The following is a 15,771-nucleotide window of genomic DNA, read 5'->3' on the forward strand; positions in this document are numbered from 1 at the left end:
CCCCCGCTTTCAAACATAGACTGGTCTTGAACTCACAAATCTCTGCCTGAGCCTCATTTTTTTTTTTTTTTCCTTTGCAGTACTGGTGTTTGAACTCAGGGCCTCATACTTGCTAGGCAGGCACTCCTCTGTCACTTGAGCCACTCCACCAGCCCAGCCCAGAGATCATGAGGAACACAGTTCAAAGCCAGCCCAGGCAAATAGTTCATGAAATCCTATCTTGAAAAATCCCATCACACACACACACACAAAGAGTGAGACACTCTTCATGGACTGGCTCAAGGTGTAGGCCCTGAGTTCAAACCCCAGTACTGAAAAAAAAAAAAAGAGTAAAGCAAGCACAAAGTTTATTGAAAGAATAGTAAAGCACCCTGTGATGGGTGGGCTTAGTGAAAAAGGCTAAGCCAAGGAATGGCTGAAGTCTAGGACCGACACAGGGCTCTGCCTGACTTAGATCCACCTATGCTACTTTGAAAGTAGTTTGTGATTGGATGTTGGATGTCATTTTAGTTGACTTCTTGCTGAACTCGATCACCTGGCCCCCCATCCTTATTGAACTGGACATTCCAGGAGGATCTGGTTAGCCTGTCCTGGCTTCGAGGCCCACACTTTACACTTCAGAGCTTTTTAGACCTTTTGCTATCTTGGTGAGACAGTCACTGTTTTACTTTCCTCAAGGAGCCTATTTCTCAGCTATTTTTTTTTTCTTTTGGTACTGGGGTTTGAACTCAGGCCTACACCTTGAGTTACTTCACCAGCCCTTTTTTGTGATAGGGTTCTTCAAGATAGGGTCTCTTGAACTATTTGCCCTGGCTGGCTTCAAACTTCGATTCTCGGGCTGGGATGTAGCTCGGTGATACAGCACTTGCCTAGCATGCATGAGGCCCTGGGTTAGATCCCAGCACTAAAAAAGACAAAACAAAGCAAAACAAAACAAAACAAAAAAAACTTCGATTCTTCGATTCTCCTGGTCTCTGTCTCCTGAGTAGCTAGGATTACAGGCATGAATCACTGGCACTGGTGGCAAGAAGATCTCTTGAGATCAAGGCCCAACCTTGCTGTAAAGCAAAAGACCATTATAAAAGAAAGCAAAAAAAAAAAAAAAGGCATTGAGCTGTCACTAGGCAATAGGAATTTTCCATCTCCTTTATAATCATTTTTTTTCTTCGTAGACTTGGAGTTTGAATTCAGGGCTTCACACTTGCAAACTGGCATGGCTTTGGGTTTTGTTGGAGATGGGGGTCTTGAGAACTATTTGTCTGAACTGGTCTCCAGCCACAATCTTCCAGATGTCAGCCTCCCAAGTAGCTAGGAATATACACGAGCCATCAGTGCCAGGCCTTGCTCTACTTTCTTTTCTTTTTCTTTTTTAAATTCATTTATTCACATGTGCATACATTGTTTGGGTCATTTCTGTCCCCTGTCCCCCTCCCCCACCCTCTCCCCCCTTGCTCTACTTTCTAGGAAGATAACTATTGCATTTCATTTTTCCAGTGCTGCTAATCTAATCAGCCCTTGTGGCCTTGGCTGGCACAGAGTCCTAGTTAGGAGGATCGTGTCACCGGGTGGTGCATGGGAACCACAACTGGGTAGTTTTTCATGTCTGAGATAGAAGGCCAGGAGACTCAGCTAGGAGACACCTGTGTAGAGGCTCAGAATATGCCTGGCTTTGGGATCAGGCCGGCCACCTGTGGACTCTTACTGTATGACTTGAGACAGTTGTGATGGTGGTCTGGTCTCAGGTGTCCTGCAGTAGTTGCCAGGAACTTTGTCTCAGGCAATCAACAGTGAAAGTCACAGACAACAGGGCGAGCAAGACAACAAAGTTTTATTTAAGCAGAGAGAAGAACAGAAAAGCTCCCATATACATGGAAGTGTCTCCAAAAGGCTAAGACTTCAAGACTCTGTCCAGTTTTTATAAGGGTTTTATTTTCTGGTTAAAGGGAATAGTTGTGTCTCTGTGCTATTGGTCCATTCAGGGGAAGTACATCTGTGCCAGCTCATGCACATAGTATAGGGGCACTGGGTATACCACCCCTTGCCAATGATCCTGAGGTCTGGCTGGGCAGCCTATCAGGACCTAATTCATGTGCTGTTCACATGCCTTTAGCAGTTTCAAGGCCTGAACGAGCGATTTCAAGATTCCCCACTCCTCACACCTGTTTATCTCAACTCCCAGGCTTGCAGCAGTCTCAAGGCTTCTCAGCCTTCCATGGAGAGTCCCCACCCTAATCTTCCTGACCAATCCTTACCTCCTAGCTTCCAGTCCCACAGTTACATCTCTAACCAACAGCACCCCCAAGAGACAGTTATGAATAAAACTGGGCTGGAGGAGGGGTGTAGCTCAAGGAAGGAAGGCCTGTTTAGGATGAAGGAGGCTTGAAGTCCAATCCCCAGCCTCACAAAAACAAAGAAACAAATAGTTGCTTCTTCAGGGTAAGGACTTAATCACATACATGTACATAGTGTTCTGGGCTCTTTGACACAGAGTAGGCACTCATGATTTTTTTTTTTTTGCGGTTACTGGGGTTTGAACTCAGGGCCTACACCTTGAGCCACTCCACCAGCCCTATTTTTTGTGAAAGGTTTTTTCAAGATAGGGTCTCAGGAACTATTTGCGCAGGCTGGCTTGGAAATGAAATCCTCCAGATCTGTGCCTTCTGAGTTGTCGGGACTAGAGACCTAAGGTGACACATAACACAGGCATGGGCCACCTGTGCCTGGCCAGATTGAGCATTCTTCTCTTTCTCTGAACCTTCTTTTTGTTGGGGCTGGAGACCTAAGGCCGATGAGTGAGTATCCCATGCCCCATGGAGAGTCATATCATCCCTGCATCCTGAGGAGATGGAGGCCTGCATTTCTGCAGCCTAAAGGAGAGACACAGAGTCTGACAGATCTGCCACAGGGTTGATGAGCAAAATGCTCTCAAGATTGCTTCCCCTCTGCCAATAAAGGTGCAAACCAAACCAGTTCACCTGAGAAAGCCTGCGAATCCATGGCCAATGAGAAAAACCTACCTAACCCAGGGTTAAAACGTCCATAAAAACCCCAGCCTCCACCTGAGCAGTGAGCCACCGGCTTCCAGGCTCCGCTGCGCTTCTCTAGCTGTGGCCTTTCCTTTCTCTAATAAATCCTACTCTATATACCGGCTTGGGCCCATCATTCAGCTGCCTCACGAGCCAGTTCCCTGGCCTGTGAAGACAAGGACCCTCGACAGGGCAGGTAACATTTTCAACTGCAAATACGTTCACATTACTCATGCCCTAGCCCAGGGACAACTCAAATCACCACTACTGTAATCAAGGAACCATCCATGCCCTTCCCTACACATCAATCATCAATTATTGGTGATCAAGAGAAGGCTTTAAGAGTACCTGGAAGCCTGGCACAAGTGGCTCACGCCTGTGATCCTAGCTACTCAGGAGGCAGAGATCGGGAGGATCACAGTTCAAAGCCAGCCCAGGCAAATAGTTCTGAGAGACCCTATCTCACAAAAAACCATCACACAAAAAGTGCTGGTGGAGTGGCTCCAGTGGTCGAGTGTCTGCCTAGCAAGTATGAGGCCCTGAGTTCAAACCCCAGTGCCACCAAAACAAACAAGCAAAACACCTAGAAACCTGAAGAGTGTTTTTTTTTCTTTCTGCTTCTGCCTCATACCTGGCCCACCATGGCCGTTTATAACTTTCTCCCTACCCTTTAATATTGCCTCCCTTACGGTTAGCAGCGGTGGTGCAGTCCCCACATGTCCTGCCATGGCTTCTTCCCCGTGGTATACAAAGAATTTGGAGGTCTTCTGATCACAGACTGCACCACTGCCATTAGCATTACTACGTCCTTGGGTCTCGCCTGGATGCTTCCATGTAGGGCAAAAGACTCTGGGAATCTTTGGGCCTCCTAATATTACAACCCCACTTGGGATCTACGTATGAATATTTTTTATGATCATTTCATTCAGGCAAAAACTGGGATCAGGAGACGAGTTCTTGGATTCAGAGCGCATTTCCTCTCTCCGGTGGGTGCGCCTGGACACTCCGCCCGCCTTGAGCCCCTTAGGCCTCCGAACTCTGCTCCCCACAACGCAGTGCCTTCAGCAGTTTCCCGCCTCGCCTCTGCCGGGCCGCTCAGCGCCATCTTTGAACCTGGAACCCGTGCTTCACTTCTTCACTTCTCTTTGCCCAGGAGGAGCTCCGCCTGCCCCAAGCATATCCCACCTGGGAAAACTGTACTCAAAATCAGTCACGCATGTCGTGTAGACGGGTAGAATCATTCATTTTTTTGTCTTCTGTGGCTTGGGGAAAGCTCTGTGACCAATTCAAAAATGGCGCCGCCATCTTCAACTTCCCTTCTTCCGCTCACTGAGGCGCGGGGAGCCGAGGTCGCGTCTCAGTGCGCCGGCGCGAGAGGGCGGGGCCGTCACCAAGGCAACGCGCGTGCAGCCCCGGCGGCTCTGTGGGGCGGGAAGCACCGGTGCTGCTACGCTGGCTGCTGGCGGGGCTGCGAGTGCGGAGGGGACTGGGCGGCCCGGGCCGATGCAGGACGAGACCCTGGGCGTGGCGTCCGTGCCCTCGCAGTGGAGGGGCATCCAGGGCATCCGCGGGGAGACGGTGAGGGCGCGGGCCCCGCAACGGCAGTCCCGGGCGGGAAGGTGGGGGCGCAGCGCGACCGCCTGGCCAGGCTAGACGTCCATCGTTTTGTTTTTGTACTTTAATCGATAAAAACTAGCCCGGGGGAGGGGGACGGGGGATGCTCTCGGCCTGGACTTTCCCGTCTTTGAAGACAGAAAGTTCCAAGGACCCCACGTTTTGAAGGATTTTGCGAAGTTTTTAGGCATTTCAAACTAGCTTTGGTGTTTTTAGAAAAACGTCCAAACTGCACCTTAAGGCTTCGGCAACCCGGTGTTCTAGCCTCTTAATGAAAAGCTAGGTACATGAGACGAGGGTTTGGGTGCAGATTTGAGCCCCTGGGGGCTGGGGATTCATCAGGGAAGGAGATGGACATGCTCCCCTCCTGGGGCTTAGCTGGGGTTGCAGGGGATAGGTAATAAACAATCTGTCAAAAGTGAATTACACAGCGTGCTAGCAGATAAACAGTGCCACGGACAATGGAAGGCAGAGGCTGAGTGGGTGGGTTGCAAGGTGGATCTCATTGAGCAAAGACTTGGAGGAGTGAGTCAGCCGAGTGTGTACCCTGGGTAAAACAGTCCAGGCCAAACAAGTGCAAGTGCAAAGCCTCTTTGGGGGTTGTGGCAGGTCTGTTTGAGGAGGCTTGATGGAACTGGAGAAGACTAGTGATGAGAGAGGCAAATCAAGACTGGCCTTGCACAACCTCTAAGTAAAGTGTAGGCATTGCATCTGCGTGAAAATAACTAACTTTGCATGGGACTGTGTGTTTCCCGGACAAGGAAAAACTCAGGTTGTTGAATCCACAAGTAGCCTAAGTCCGCACCACTGCCAATGCTGCTTTCATGAAATCTTGCTCTTGAGGTCTGCCTGGGCCTACCAGTCTGCAGGTCTCAAGCCCAGATCTGATCTGCCTGCATGCCAGCATTTCCCACTTGTCTGCTGCATGGCTATAAGGGTTCCAGTCAAAAGCAAAGGCTGGACGGCAGCCAGTGGCTCGCGCCTGTAATCCTAGCTACTGAGGAGGCAAAGATCAGGAGGATCAGGGTTCAAAGCCAGCCTGAGCAAATAGTTTTCGAGACCCTACCTCAAAAAAACCCACAACAAAACAGGGCTGGTGAAGTGGCCCTGAGTCCGAACCCCAGTACCACAAAAAAAAGAAAAAAAAAATTTAAAAAGAACTGTTTGCTCAGGCTGGCCTTGAACCATGATCTTCCTGATCTCAGCCTCCCAAGTAGTTAAGATTACAGATGTTAACTACCAGTGCCCAACATCCAATTTGATTTTATTTAACCAGCTAGTTCCTTTTGATGAACTGTTCAGATGTTTCCGTTTTTCTCTGTTATCAAGGAACTCTTTGATGAATGTTGTAACTGGAGTTTTACATAGTTTCTTTATTTGGTAAGTTCCCCTGGAAAAGGTGGACATTGCAACATTGTAATACACTTCTGCTTCAGGAATGGATTTAAAAAAGAAAGGAATAATCTGACTTTTCTCACCCCATGCTAATCTATTCGGAGAGGACAGGGTCCTGGACCTGGGTTGAGAATATGTTTGAGGGTGGTGACTTACTAGGGGCTTGGCTCTGGGCAGTTATGTGACTTCTCTTCTGCAGAGTGGGTTCTTGTGGGATTGAGATCCTTTCAGGGGGAGGGGTTTCTGAGAATTGGCACCAGCCCAGGTGTGTGAGTTGGAGATCTTCTACCCACTGGATGCTCTACTTCTTTTAATTTTTTTTTTGCTATGCTAGAGTTTGAATTCAGGGCCTACACGTTGAGCCATTCCACCAGTCCTTTTCTGTGATGGGTTTTTTCAAGATAGGGTCTCTCAGAACTATTTGCCCAGGCTGGCTTTCAACTGTGATTGTCCTGATCTCTGCCTGCTGAGTAGCTTGGATTACAGGCGTGAGGCCACCACACCTGGCTAGAATGTTTGTTTTTAAAGATGCTTCCTTGTCTCCCTTCTCTAGGAGAAAGACCGCTGTATTTTATTATCTTGGTGAGAGGCCTGCTCCTCCTGTCTTCTTAGATGTTGGCTTTTAAGAATGCCTTCTGTCTCCTTTATCTAACACCAAGTTACTTCTGCCATTTGTTTCCTTTACATTCTCAGAGCCATTTCTGCCATTTATTTCCCCTCTCAATAACACTTGTTGAATTCAGCATGCTCCCTAAAGCAAGATGCAGCTGGGCACTGGTAGCTCACGCCTGTAATCCTTGTTACTCAGGAAGGGAGAGATCAGGGTCTTGAAATTCAAGGACAGTCTGAGCAAACAGTTTGATAGACGCCCCCATCTCCAAAATAATCATAGCAAAATGGACTGGAGGCTGGCTCAAGTGGTTGAGTGCCTGCTTTGCCTGATGCAAGGTGCCTTTTGTTCTGTTCTAAAAAATTGTGGTCAAGAAAAATAAATAAGTAAATAAAAAGAACAACTAAATAATTGTGGTGGCCATGCATGCATGGCGGTGCACATGGGTAATCCCAGCATTTGCAGGCTCAAGGATGAGAACCATGTGTTTGAAGCCATCCTGGGCTATATAGCAAGATACTGTTGCAAAAAACTAAAAGTGGCAGAATCTAGACAAAACAAAACAAAAAAATGATATGAGTGTAAAACAGGGGACTCTTTGGGGGGAAGTTGGTGGGGAGCATTCTGATCAACGTACTTTAGTTTTTTTTCTGGTGGGATTGGGGGAGTTGAGGTCAGGGCTTTGCACTGGCAAAGCAGGCACTGTAGAACTTGAGCCATGCCTCCAGTTCATTGCTCTGGTGTTGGAGATGGGGTCTCTCGAAGTATTTGCCCAGAACGGTGATCCTCCTTCTATCTAGCTCCCATGTAGCTAGGATTACAAGCATGAACCACAGGTGCCTGGCTATGATGGAAGTTCTTTATATCATGTAGGAAAATAGAATAATGAAATTTGTTAAGAATTGGATAGAGAAGAGGGAGTCAAGAAAGAGCAATAGAGCAGGTGAATTTTTTTTTTTTTTTTGGTGGTACAGGAGTTTGAACTCAGGGCCTCAAGCTTGCTAGTTAGGTGCTCTAGCACTTGAGCTGCTGCTCCACCAGCCCTTTTTTTGTGATTTTTTTTTTTTTTTTTTTGAGATGGGGGTCTCACAAACTATTTGCTCAGGTTGGCTTTGAACCAAGATCCTCCTGATCTCTGTCTCCTGAGTAACTAGGATTACAGGCATGAGCCTGGCTGTCAGCAGTTTTTTTTTATGCTTGGTATTTTTTTATGTGTGTCTGGGTACTGGGGTTTGAACTCAAGGCCTCAGGCTTGCTAGGCAGGCACTCTACCACTTGAGCCATTCTGCCAGTCCTGTTTTGTGTCGGGTATTTTCAAGATAGGGTCTTGTGAAATATTTGTGCAGGCTGGCCTCAAACCTTGGTCCTGTGGCCAATTATAAGCATTTCGAAGTGTGCATTTCAGTGATGTGGAGCTCCTTCACAGGTGCAACCATCACCACTGTCCAGGTCAGGGGCACATCCCTGACAGTGGGCACTTCTCTCAGGATAGAGGCTGAGCAGAGGGTACTGTGTATTTTTCCAATGCCCAGATGGTCTCAGACAATGCTGACTGACAAGTGTGTCTTTCCATCTCCGGATGGACTGGGCTGGCCTCTGCTGCTTTTAAGGAGTGCTGGCTGCCCACCTGAGGGCCCCAGTGCTCTTCTCCGTCTCCATTCTCCATGCATCTTTGGCCCTCATAGTTCTGCAGTGCATAGCACCCCCTGCTGGAGCGTGTGTGCTTTTAAGCTGGGGTGTGGACTTCAAGGAGAGTTAAATCTGTGGTTCTCAACTTCTGAAGTGTGCTAGGCAGGTTTTTTTTTTCCTTTTTTTTTTTTTTTGGGTGGTACTGGGGTTTGAATTCAGGGCTTGCTTGCTAGGCAGGTGCTCTACCACTTGAGCCACTCCACCAGCCCTTTTTTGTGTTGGGTTTTTCCAAGATAGAGTCTTGCAAACTATTTGCCCTCAGCTGGCTTTGAACCACGATCCTCCTGATTTCTGCCTCCTGAGTAGCTGGGATTACAGGAGTGAGCCACCAGCATCTGGCTCTTCTTAAGCATTTTGTTTCCTGCTGTGTGCTAAGTACCTGGACAGTGCCTGGCAAGTGGTGCTTAGTGTGTGTGTGTGTGTGTGTGTGTGTGTGTGTGTGTGTGTGTGTGTGCGCATTCATCTATGTGTCAAACCCCATGCTAAGTTCTGGATGCAGAGATAGGTCAGATATTTCTCAAGCTGGAGGAGTGCCCAGTTTACCAGCTGAGAGGTGCAAAGGAGAGAAAGGGGTGCTTTTGCCAAGTGCCCACTTTCTACAGGCAACTGCCTGCATGGGGCCAGCCCCTCCAGCCTTCTGGCTTTGGGAACTGTCCCTAAGCCTGAGATGGAGGGCCTGCACCACAATCTCGTGAGTGGCCCTGTGCACAGCACCTCTGGTGGGTCCTGGATCCGAGCATGTGCTCTCACATACAGAGCCCTCATTTGGGTGTAAGGAAAGTGGCTAGTGTCTCCTCCTATGATCTGGTGTTCGTACCCGTGTCCAGCTGAGCAGGGACAAGCAACTGCGGACAGGTGGTAGGGTGGAGGGCAGGGTCAAGTGAGCAGCATTCTGCCTTCACCCGCTGGCTCATGATGGATGTGTGGTCTTCCCTCGGTCCATGGGGATGAGGAAGGTACCCAGCAGGGAGGGCTGCCAGCCCATGGAGGGCAGGAGCAGTGCCAGGTTGTGGCGATCTGCAGGTGGCCAGGCCTGCAGCGCTTCTGTGCGCTTGACCTGACGGACCCTGTTAGTCCTGAGAGACTGCAGTTCTTCCCTGCAGCGATCCTATGTCCCTTCACCACATGTCCCTGGGCAGGCTCTTCCCGGCGTGTTTGTGCCACGTGACCACCCCTGAGCCAGTCGCTGTGGGTGGGGAGAGTTAGAGTTCCCAGTGGACGTCATGTGTTCTCTGCGAACCCAACAAGGCTGAAGGGATCATCTCCAACCCCAACTAAGTGTGGGTTTCTCCTAGTTACGAGAGAAGGGGTGCCGGGCGCTGATGACCCATGCCTGTAATTCTAGCTACTTGGGAGGCTGAGATTGGAAGGATTGAAGTTCCAGGGCAGCCCTGAGTTCAAAGCCCAGTCCCACCAAGAAAATAAAAGAGAGAGAAGGGGGGACACACTTGCACACCAAGTGACCAGAGACTCATTAATTAGAGATACCCAGCATCAGGGAGGTGAGTTGTTCAGGAGAGGGGGGCGAGGGCACTGGGCAAGCGGTGTGGGAAAATAGAATGGTGGTGATGCTGGTTTTGATCTCCCTTCCAGAAAAGTTGCCAGACAGCCAGCATTGCCACTGCTGAAGCGTCTGTGCAGGCCCGGAAGTGTGCTGATGCCCAGGTGCAGACAGAGGCTCCTGTGCCTGTGGCTACACTGCCTGTGTCCCGGCACGACAGCCCCCGGCTTGCAGCCTTCCTCCGGAGGGTGGAGGCCACGGTCATCCGGGAGCTAAACAAGAACTGGCAGAGCCACGCCTTTGATGGCTTCGAGGTGAACTGGACTGAGCCGCAGGAGACGGTAAGGCCAGGCTGCTGGTCCTGGGATGGTGCCCCTCTGTGCAGTCACTGTGGTCCACTTTAGGTGGCAGTAGACCCAGTACTAGCTGTCAAGCACCAGGCTCTTACTTTCTGCCTAGTCCTAGGCTGGGGCTTGTGGGATTAGATCACTCCCTCCTGTCCCAGGAGCAGATGCTGTCAGATTGTCCATCTTCCAGCCAGGGAGGTGGACGTCACGGTGCAGGCGCCTTTCCCAGGATGAAGTGGAGCGGGGCCTCCCATGCCCACTCCCCAGGCTGGCGCTGTTCTGAGGGATCTACTGTTGCATCTGTCCTCCTCAGGATGGCTGTGTGAGCTAGGACTGTGTGACCTTCATTTTACAGATGAGATTCAGAGAGGCTGAGTGACTGGCCCAAGGTCACACAGCTATGGACTGGCCGAGCTGGGACTTTAAGCCTGGGCTCTTTGGTTTCACTATTGTACCTGTGCTCCAATTCCCTTAGGCCCTTTTGTGGTGTCGTCTTTAGATTTTAAGTTGTGCTGATCACTGTAACAGTGATGATGTTATGGTAGGGTGCAATACACGTAGATTGCTTTTTAATGTAGACACTCGAGTATGACAAAGAAGCGCCCAGATGAGAGTGGAGGCTGGTGATTTTCCCCAAAGTGACAGTGTCTGTGGAAGCAGAGCCCAGATGAAGGCACTGCCTGTTACACACCCGAGGCTTCCTCATGCACCATCCATCTCATTCCCGGAAGAGCCTTGTGCTCTGCCATCCAACTCCATCCTTACCAGCACTGGGATTTGAACTCAGTGCCTCACACTTGCTAGGCAGGGGCTCTTACTGCTTGAGCCACTCACCAGCCCTGTTTTGTGTTGAGTATTTTTGAGATAGGGTCTGTTAGAACTGTTTGCCCTGGCTGGCTTTGAACCATTATCCTCTTGATTTTTGCCTCCAGAATAGCTAGGATTTCAGGTGTGAGCCACTGGTGCCTGACTGAAAAAGGTGATTTTGTGTTTTTTAAAAAAATTATTTATTTATTTATTGGCAGTTCTAGGGCTCAAACTCAGGGCCTTGTGCTTGCGAGGCAGGTGCTCTACCACCGGAGCCCTGCCCCCACCCTCCTAAGGGCATCCCTTGTGACTGTCTCCTTCACTGACCCAGCATGTCAGACTTGACCTTGGCAGTGCTTCTAGGAGTGCAGTTTAGTGAGCTTGAGAACAGCCAGGCCACTTTCTGGCTGTGGACCCAGCGTGTGGACCCCCAGTGAGTGTTCCACCATTCTGGTCTTGAGCTGGTATGGGCCCTGTTTCTGACTTCACTTTTTTGGGTTCTGGAAGCAAAATGTCCTGTTAGGGCAAATGTTAGGATGAAGGCTCTGCATTTCCCTCCAGGACTGGGCAGTGGAACTGGACAGCTTTTAGGGCTTGGGCTGCCTAGGTCAGGTGTGGCCATGAGGCTACTTGCTGGGGGTTTTGGAGCTCAGGCTTGGGGATGGTCTCTCTCTGCAGGTGTCGTGTCTGCACACCCTGGGCTACCCCCCAGCTCAAGGGCAGGGTCTGCACGTGACCAGCATCTCCTGGAATGCCGCAGGCTCCGTGTTGGCCTGTGCCTATGGGCGGTGAGTGGCATCAGAGGTGGTGGAGGGCAGTGGGAGACCCCAGGATTCATCTGGGCCTCTGTCTCCCCAGCTGTGTTGTGGAGGGTCAGCCCCAAGAGTGTGGCCATTGTAGGTGTCTGCCTTGTCCAGGCTGCCTAGACAGGGTTGGCAGGAAGAGGGCAGGGGAGAGAGGCTGAGAGCCCATACCTCTGGCCATCTGCTCCCTGGGCAGTGAGTCCTGGGTCTTTGTTTCTTTTGGTGTACTGGGGTTTGAACTCAGGGCCTGCACCTTGAGCCACTGCACCAGCCCTTTTTTGTGAAGGGTTTTTTGAGATAGGGTCTCGAAAACTATTTGCCCAGAATGGCTTTGAATTGTTATCCTCCTGATCTCTTCCTCCTGAGTAGCTAGGATTATAGTTGTGGGCCACTGGCGCCCTGCGTGTCTCACCACCTTTACCAGCTGTTTCTTAATGAACCACATTCCTCATCCATTGCATGGGCCTATCCTTGGGGGCTGGGGACCCTTTCCTAGAGGATGTCATGCTGTCTTGGTACCATGGAAGAGCTTGTGCCACTTGGATATCCAGAGTATAGTGTCTGGGTGTGAATCTTGAAAGGGCAGGGGTTAGTTGGAGGAGGTGAAGGAAGAGATGGGAGTCCCAGGGGCTGGTCAGCCATGTTCTCATGCAGACTGGACGATGGGGACTGGAGTACACTCAAGTCCTATGTGTGTGCCTGGAATCTGGACCGGCGAAACCTGAATCCCTGGCAGCCCTTGGCGGTGATGGAGGTACCCAGCGCTGTCATGTGCTTGGCCTTCCACCCCACGCAGCCCTCCCACATCGCAGGTGAGAGCCCAGGTCTTCCTGCCTCCCGGGCTCTGCTTCCCACCCTGCACCAAGGCTTTGCTTTGGCCTGTCAGCCCCTGGGGGCTGGTGGTCGCCTGCTCGGAGACAGTGAGGCCACCTGGTCTGGGTGCAGCCTGGGGCTAGGGAAAAACCTGAGGGGCTTGGGGTGGGACATACACCTTGGGGAAAGGGACATCTGGAGGCCTGTGCAAGGGTGAGGAGAGGTGATGCCCCAGCATCACCTGGGGCGTAGCAAGGAGGGACTGGCTTTGAGGCCCACAACAGGATTTCCCTCTAAGGATGTTCAGTGAAGAAGTCCTTGTCCTGTTCCATGGGGGGGCCAGGCCAGGTGCCTGGCTGGGCTGCTGGTTGTAGCTGAGCTGATAGCCAGGTCTCGGCCCCTGCAGGAGGGTTGTACAGTGGGGAAGTGCTGGTGTGGGACGTGAGCCGTCCTGAGGACCCACTGCTTTGGCGCACAGGTCTAACTGATGACACCCACACAGACCCTGTGTACCAGGTCAGGATGCGGAGGCTGCTGGAGGGGTGGGGAAGGTCACTAGGGAGGTGGCCGTTGGAGAGCTGCCTTGGGAATTCCTAGAGCTCCCACAGTAGGTGTGGCCTGAACCAGCTCTGCTCTCCCCAGCAGTTGCTTTCTACAACCTCTTGCACAGGCACAGTACGAGTGCCGGGCACACAGCTGACCTGCCCTTTTGGGTGGTGGGATTCTGGGCTGGGGAGGGACTTTGGAGCTCCCCCTGGCAGCCCTGGGTTGGTGAGGCTGGCTCCTGGGCCTCCCACAGAATTCTCCCCGTTTTTGTGTGGAAAGAGCGGTAGCAGGAGTGAGCCTGATACTGGGGTCGGCTCTCCGTTTCTCCATCTTGCCCCACCTGTTGTGTCAGGTGGTTTGGCTTCCAGAGGCTCGGCACAGTCACCGCTTCCAGGTGCTGAGTGTGTCTACCGACGGGAAGGTGCTGCTCTGGCAGGGGATTGGGGCAGGCCAGCTGCGGCTCACGAAAGGCTTTGCCCTGGTGGTGCAGCAGCTGCCACGGAGCACCAAGCTGAAGAAGGTACGTAGGCAGAGCCACAACCCCAGGGGCAGCCCAGGCCTGTGGGACTTCCTGCATGGCCAGTGACCTTCCAGGGCCCTCTCCTCTGGTCTACTGACTGTTGGATAGGACGATCCAAGGTCCCTGGTTCTGACCTGGTGGATGCGCTTCTTCTCCACAGCCATCTCGGGGTGAGACTGAGGTGGGTGCCACAGCAGTAGCTTTCTCCAGCTTCGACCCCAGCATTTTTGTCCTGGGCACTGAAGGTGGCTTCCCGCTCAAGTGTTCCCTGGCAGCAGAGGAGGCGGCCCTCACTCGGATGCCCAGCTCCGTGCCCCTGCGGGCCCCAGCTCAGTTCACCTTCTCTCCCCATGGAGGTCCTGTCTACTCTGTGAGCTGTTCCCCCTTCCACAGGTAGGGACAGCCTGGGCCTGGAGCTTCTCCCTCAGGCACAGGGAGGACCGGGTCCCTGTTTCTCTGATTTCCAGCCTGCCAGGTCTTCCACAGAATCACTTTGAGCATCTGCATGTTTAGCTCTTTCGTAGTTGGTCCCAGGGTCAGCCCCTCTTCTGAGAACCCACTCCAGGTTTGGCAGCCAAAGGGGTTCCTCATGAACTGACAGCCAAGATGGAGTCTGGTGGCAGGTGCCAGCCCCATCCATACACCCAGTGCCGCTTCTCTCGCCTTGCTCTCTGCCCTGTATCCTATCTAGGAATCTGTTCCTGAGTGCAGGGACGGACGGCCATGTCCACCTACACTCCATGCTGCAGGCCCAGCCCCTGGCCTCACTGCAGCTCTCCCACAAGTACCTCTTTGCTGTGCGCTGGTCCCCTGTGCGCCCTCTGGTTTTCGCAGCGGCTTCTGGAGAAGGTAGGACAAGGCCAGCCGGCTGAATCTCTGGGTGGTGTTAGAGGCCCAGCTGGAGCGTGGGTTCTGGGTTGGGATGAGGATGTTCTCTCGTGCACATTGCTCCGGGACAGGCAGGAACAACTGAATGCTGGCAGTAGGCTTGCTTCGAGCTTGATTCTAGTTTCTGAACCTGTCTCCTCTGCAGGTGATGTGCAGCTGTTTGATCTCCAGAAAAGCTCCCAGAAACCCACATTGTGCATCGCGCAAACCCAGGATGGAAGCCCTGTCTACTGTCTTGAATTTAACAGCCAGCAGACCCAGCTTTTGGCTGCTGGTGATGCCAAGGGCACAGTGAAGGTGTGGCAGCTGAGTACAGCCTTCACAGAACAAGGGCTGCGGGAAACCGAGGACTTGGACCAGCTGGCGTCAGAGGTGGCCACCTGAGGACGCCAGGGAACCTTAGGGGTAGTGTGTTCCCAGCAGGGAGGCAGTGGAGTGAGGGAGGCTCTGTGCAGAGCTGGGTGTTTCTGGTGTGAGATAATGAAGAGCAAAGCTTTTAAGGGGAGTGTCGAGTCCTTTATTTGTCTTTTACGTGAAAACAGAAAATTGGGGGCAGGGAGGGAGAAGAAGGGAAATGAGCTGCTTAGATTTTTTTCTGTTGGAATGAGGGTAGCTGGCTGAAGACACAGAGCTGGGTCCCCAAAGCAACATGGCGATTGTGACTGGACCAGAAGCGGTTTATTGAAGCACCATTTTCTACTAAGTCTTACCCAAGCTAAGCAGGCTACGGTTACACTGGAAAGTAACACTGTCTGGAATATTCTCCTGGAGAGCACAGAGGAGTTGACATGCAGCAAGGCGACAGCAGGGCAAGCGGTGTGGGACAGGCTAGCCTAAGAGCTGAGGATCAATTCACAAAGAGCGAGCGGGTAAATTCGACATAGTCGAAGGCAGTAGGGAGTTCGCGGCCCTTGCCATCCACGTAGGGCTTCATGTGGGAGACGCAGTAGTCGGCTTGTTCCCGGGTCAGGTTCTGGGGGAGAGAGCACAGGCAGCTCAGCCAGCGGCTCGCAAAGGTCAGAGGCAGGAGGAGCCTGACTCAGGCCCACACTGAGCTCCGTTTGTAAATGGGAGGAAATGTGCACACCCAGCACAGGGTGGCTTAAAAACTGGGGACTGTTACCCAAGACCCTGCTCTGCCAAAAATTCAATCAAGTGCAACCTTTGGCTTCTGTTGTCCCCAGGAAACCTCCCTGCTCCTCCCAAGGTGCA

General features: G+C 51.8%; 2 protein-coding genes across 15 annotated transcripts in view; one reads left to right on the forward strand and one right to left on the reverse strand.

Moving 5' to 3' along the window:
- Positions 1-4,418: 4,418 nt before the first annotated feature.
- On the forward strand, positions 4,419-15,059 carry Dync2i2 (dynein 2 intermediate chain 2). The gene is made up of 9 exons (XM_020153190.2): positions 4,419-4,604; positions 9,928-10,176; positions 11,668-11,777; positions 12,447-12,604; positions 13,012-13,121; positions 13,504-13,671; positions 13,832-14,064; positions 14,363-14,520; positions 14,705-15,059. The coding sequence occupies exons 1-9, from the start codon at positions 4,530-4,532 to the stop codon at positions 14,941-14,943; spliced, it is 1,500 nt and encodes a 499-aa protein (XP_020008779.2). The 5' UTR covers positions 4,419-4,529; the 3' UTR covers positions 14,944-15,059.
- Positions 15,054-15,771, reverse strand: part of Sptan1 (spectrin alpha, non-erythrocytic 1) — a 63,636-nt gene continuing 62,918 nt past the window's right edge. For all 14 annotated transcript variants that reach the window (XM_074053081.1, XM_074053082.1, XM_074053079.1 and 11 more), the window contains one exon: positions 15,054-15,532. In XM_074053081.1, coding sequence (XP_073909182.1) covers positions 15,407-15,532 — 126 coding nt within the window. In that variant the 3' untranslated portion in view covers positions 15,054-15,406. The remainder of the gene's footprint in view (positions 15,533-15,771) is intronic.

The sequence above is a fragment of the Castor canadensis genome, chromosome 13, assembly GCF_047511655.1.
Source record: "Castor canadensis chromosome 13, mCasCan1.hap1v2, whole genome shotgun sequence".
Taxonomy (NCBI): Eukaryota; Metazoa; Chordata; class Mammalia; order Rodentia; family Castoridae; genus Castor; species Castor canadensis.

Coding starts and splice junctions, on each gene's coding strand:
- Dync2i2 (XM_020153190.2), top strand. CDS start 4,530: ATGCAGGACGAGACCCTGGGCGTGGCGTCCGTGCCCTCGCAGTGGAGG. Junction 11,778..12,446: donor TTGGCCTGTGCCTATGGGCG/GTGAGTGGCATC, acceptor GTTCTCATGCAG/ACTGGACGATGGGGACTGGA. Junction 14,521..14,704: donor CGCAGCGGCTTCTGGAGAAG/GTAGGACAAGGC, acceptor TCTCCTCTGCAG/GTGATGTGCAGCTGTTTGAT.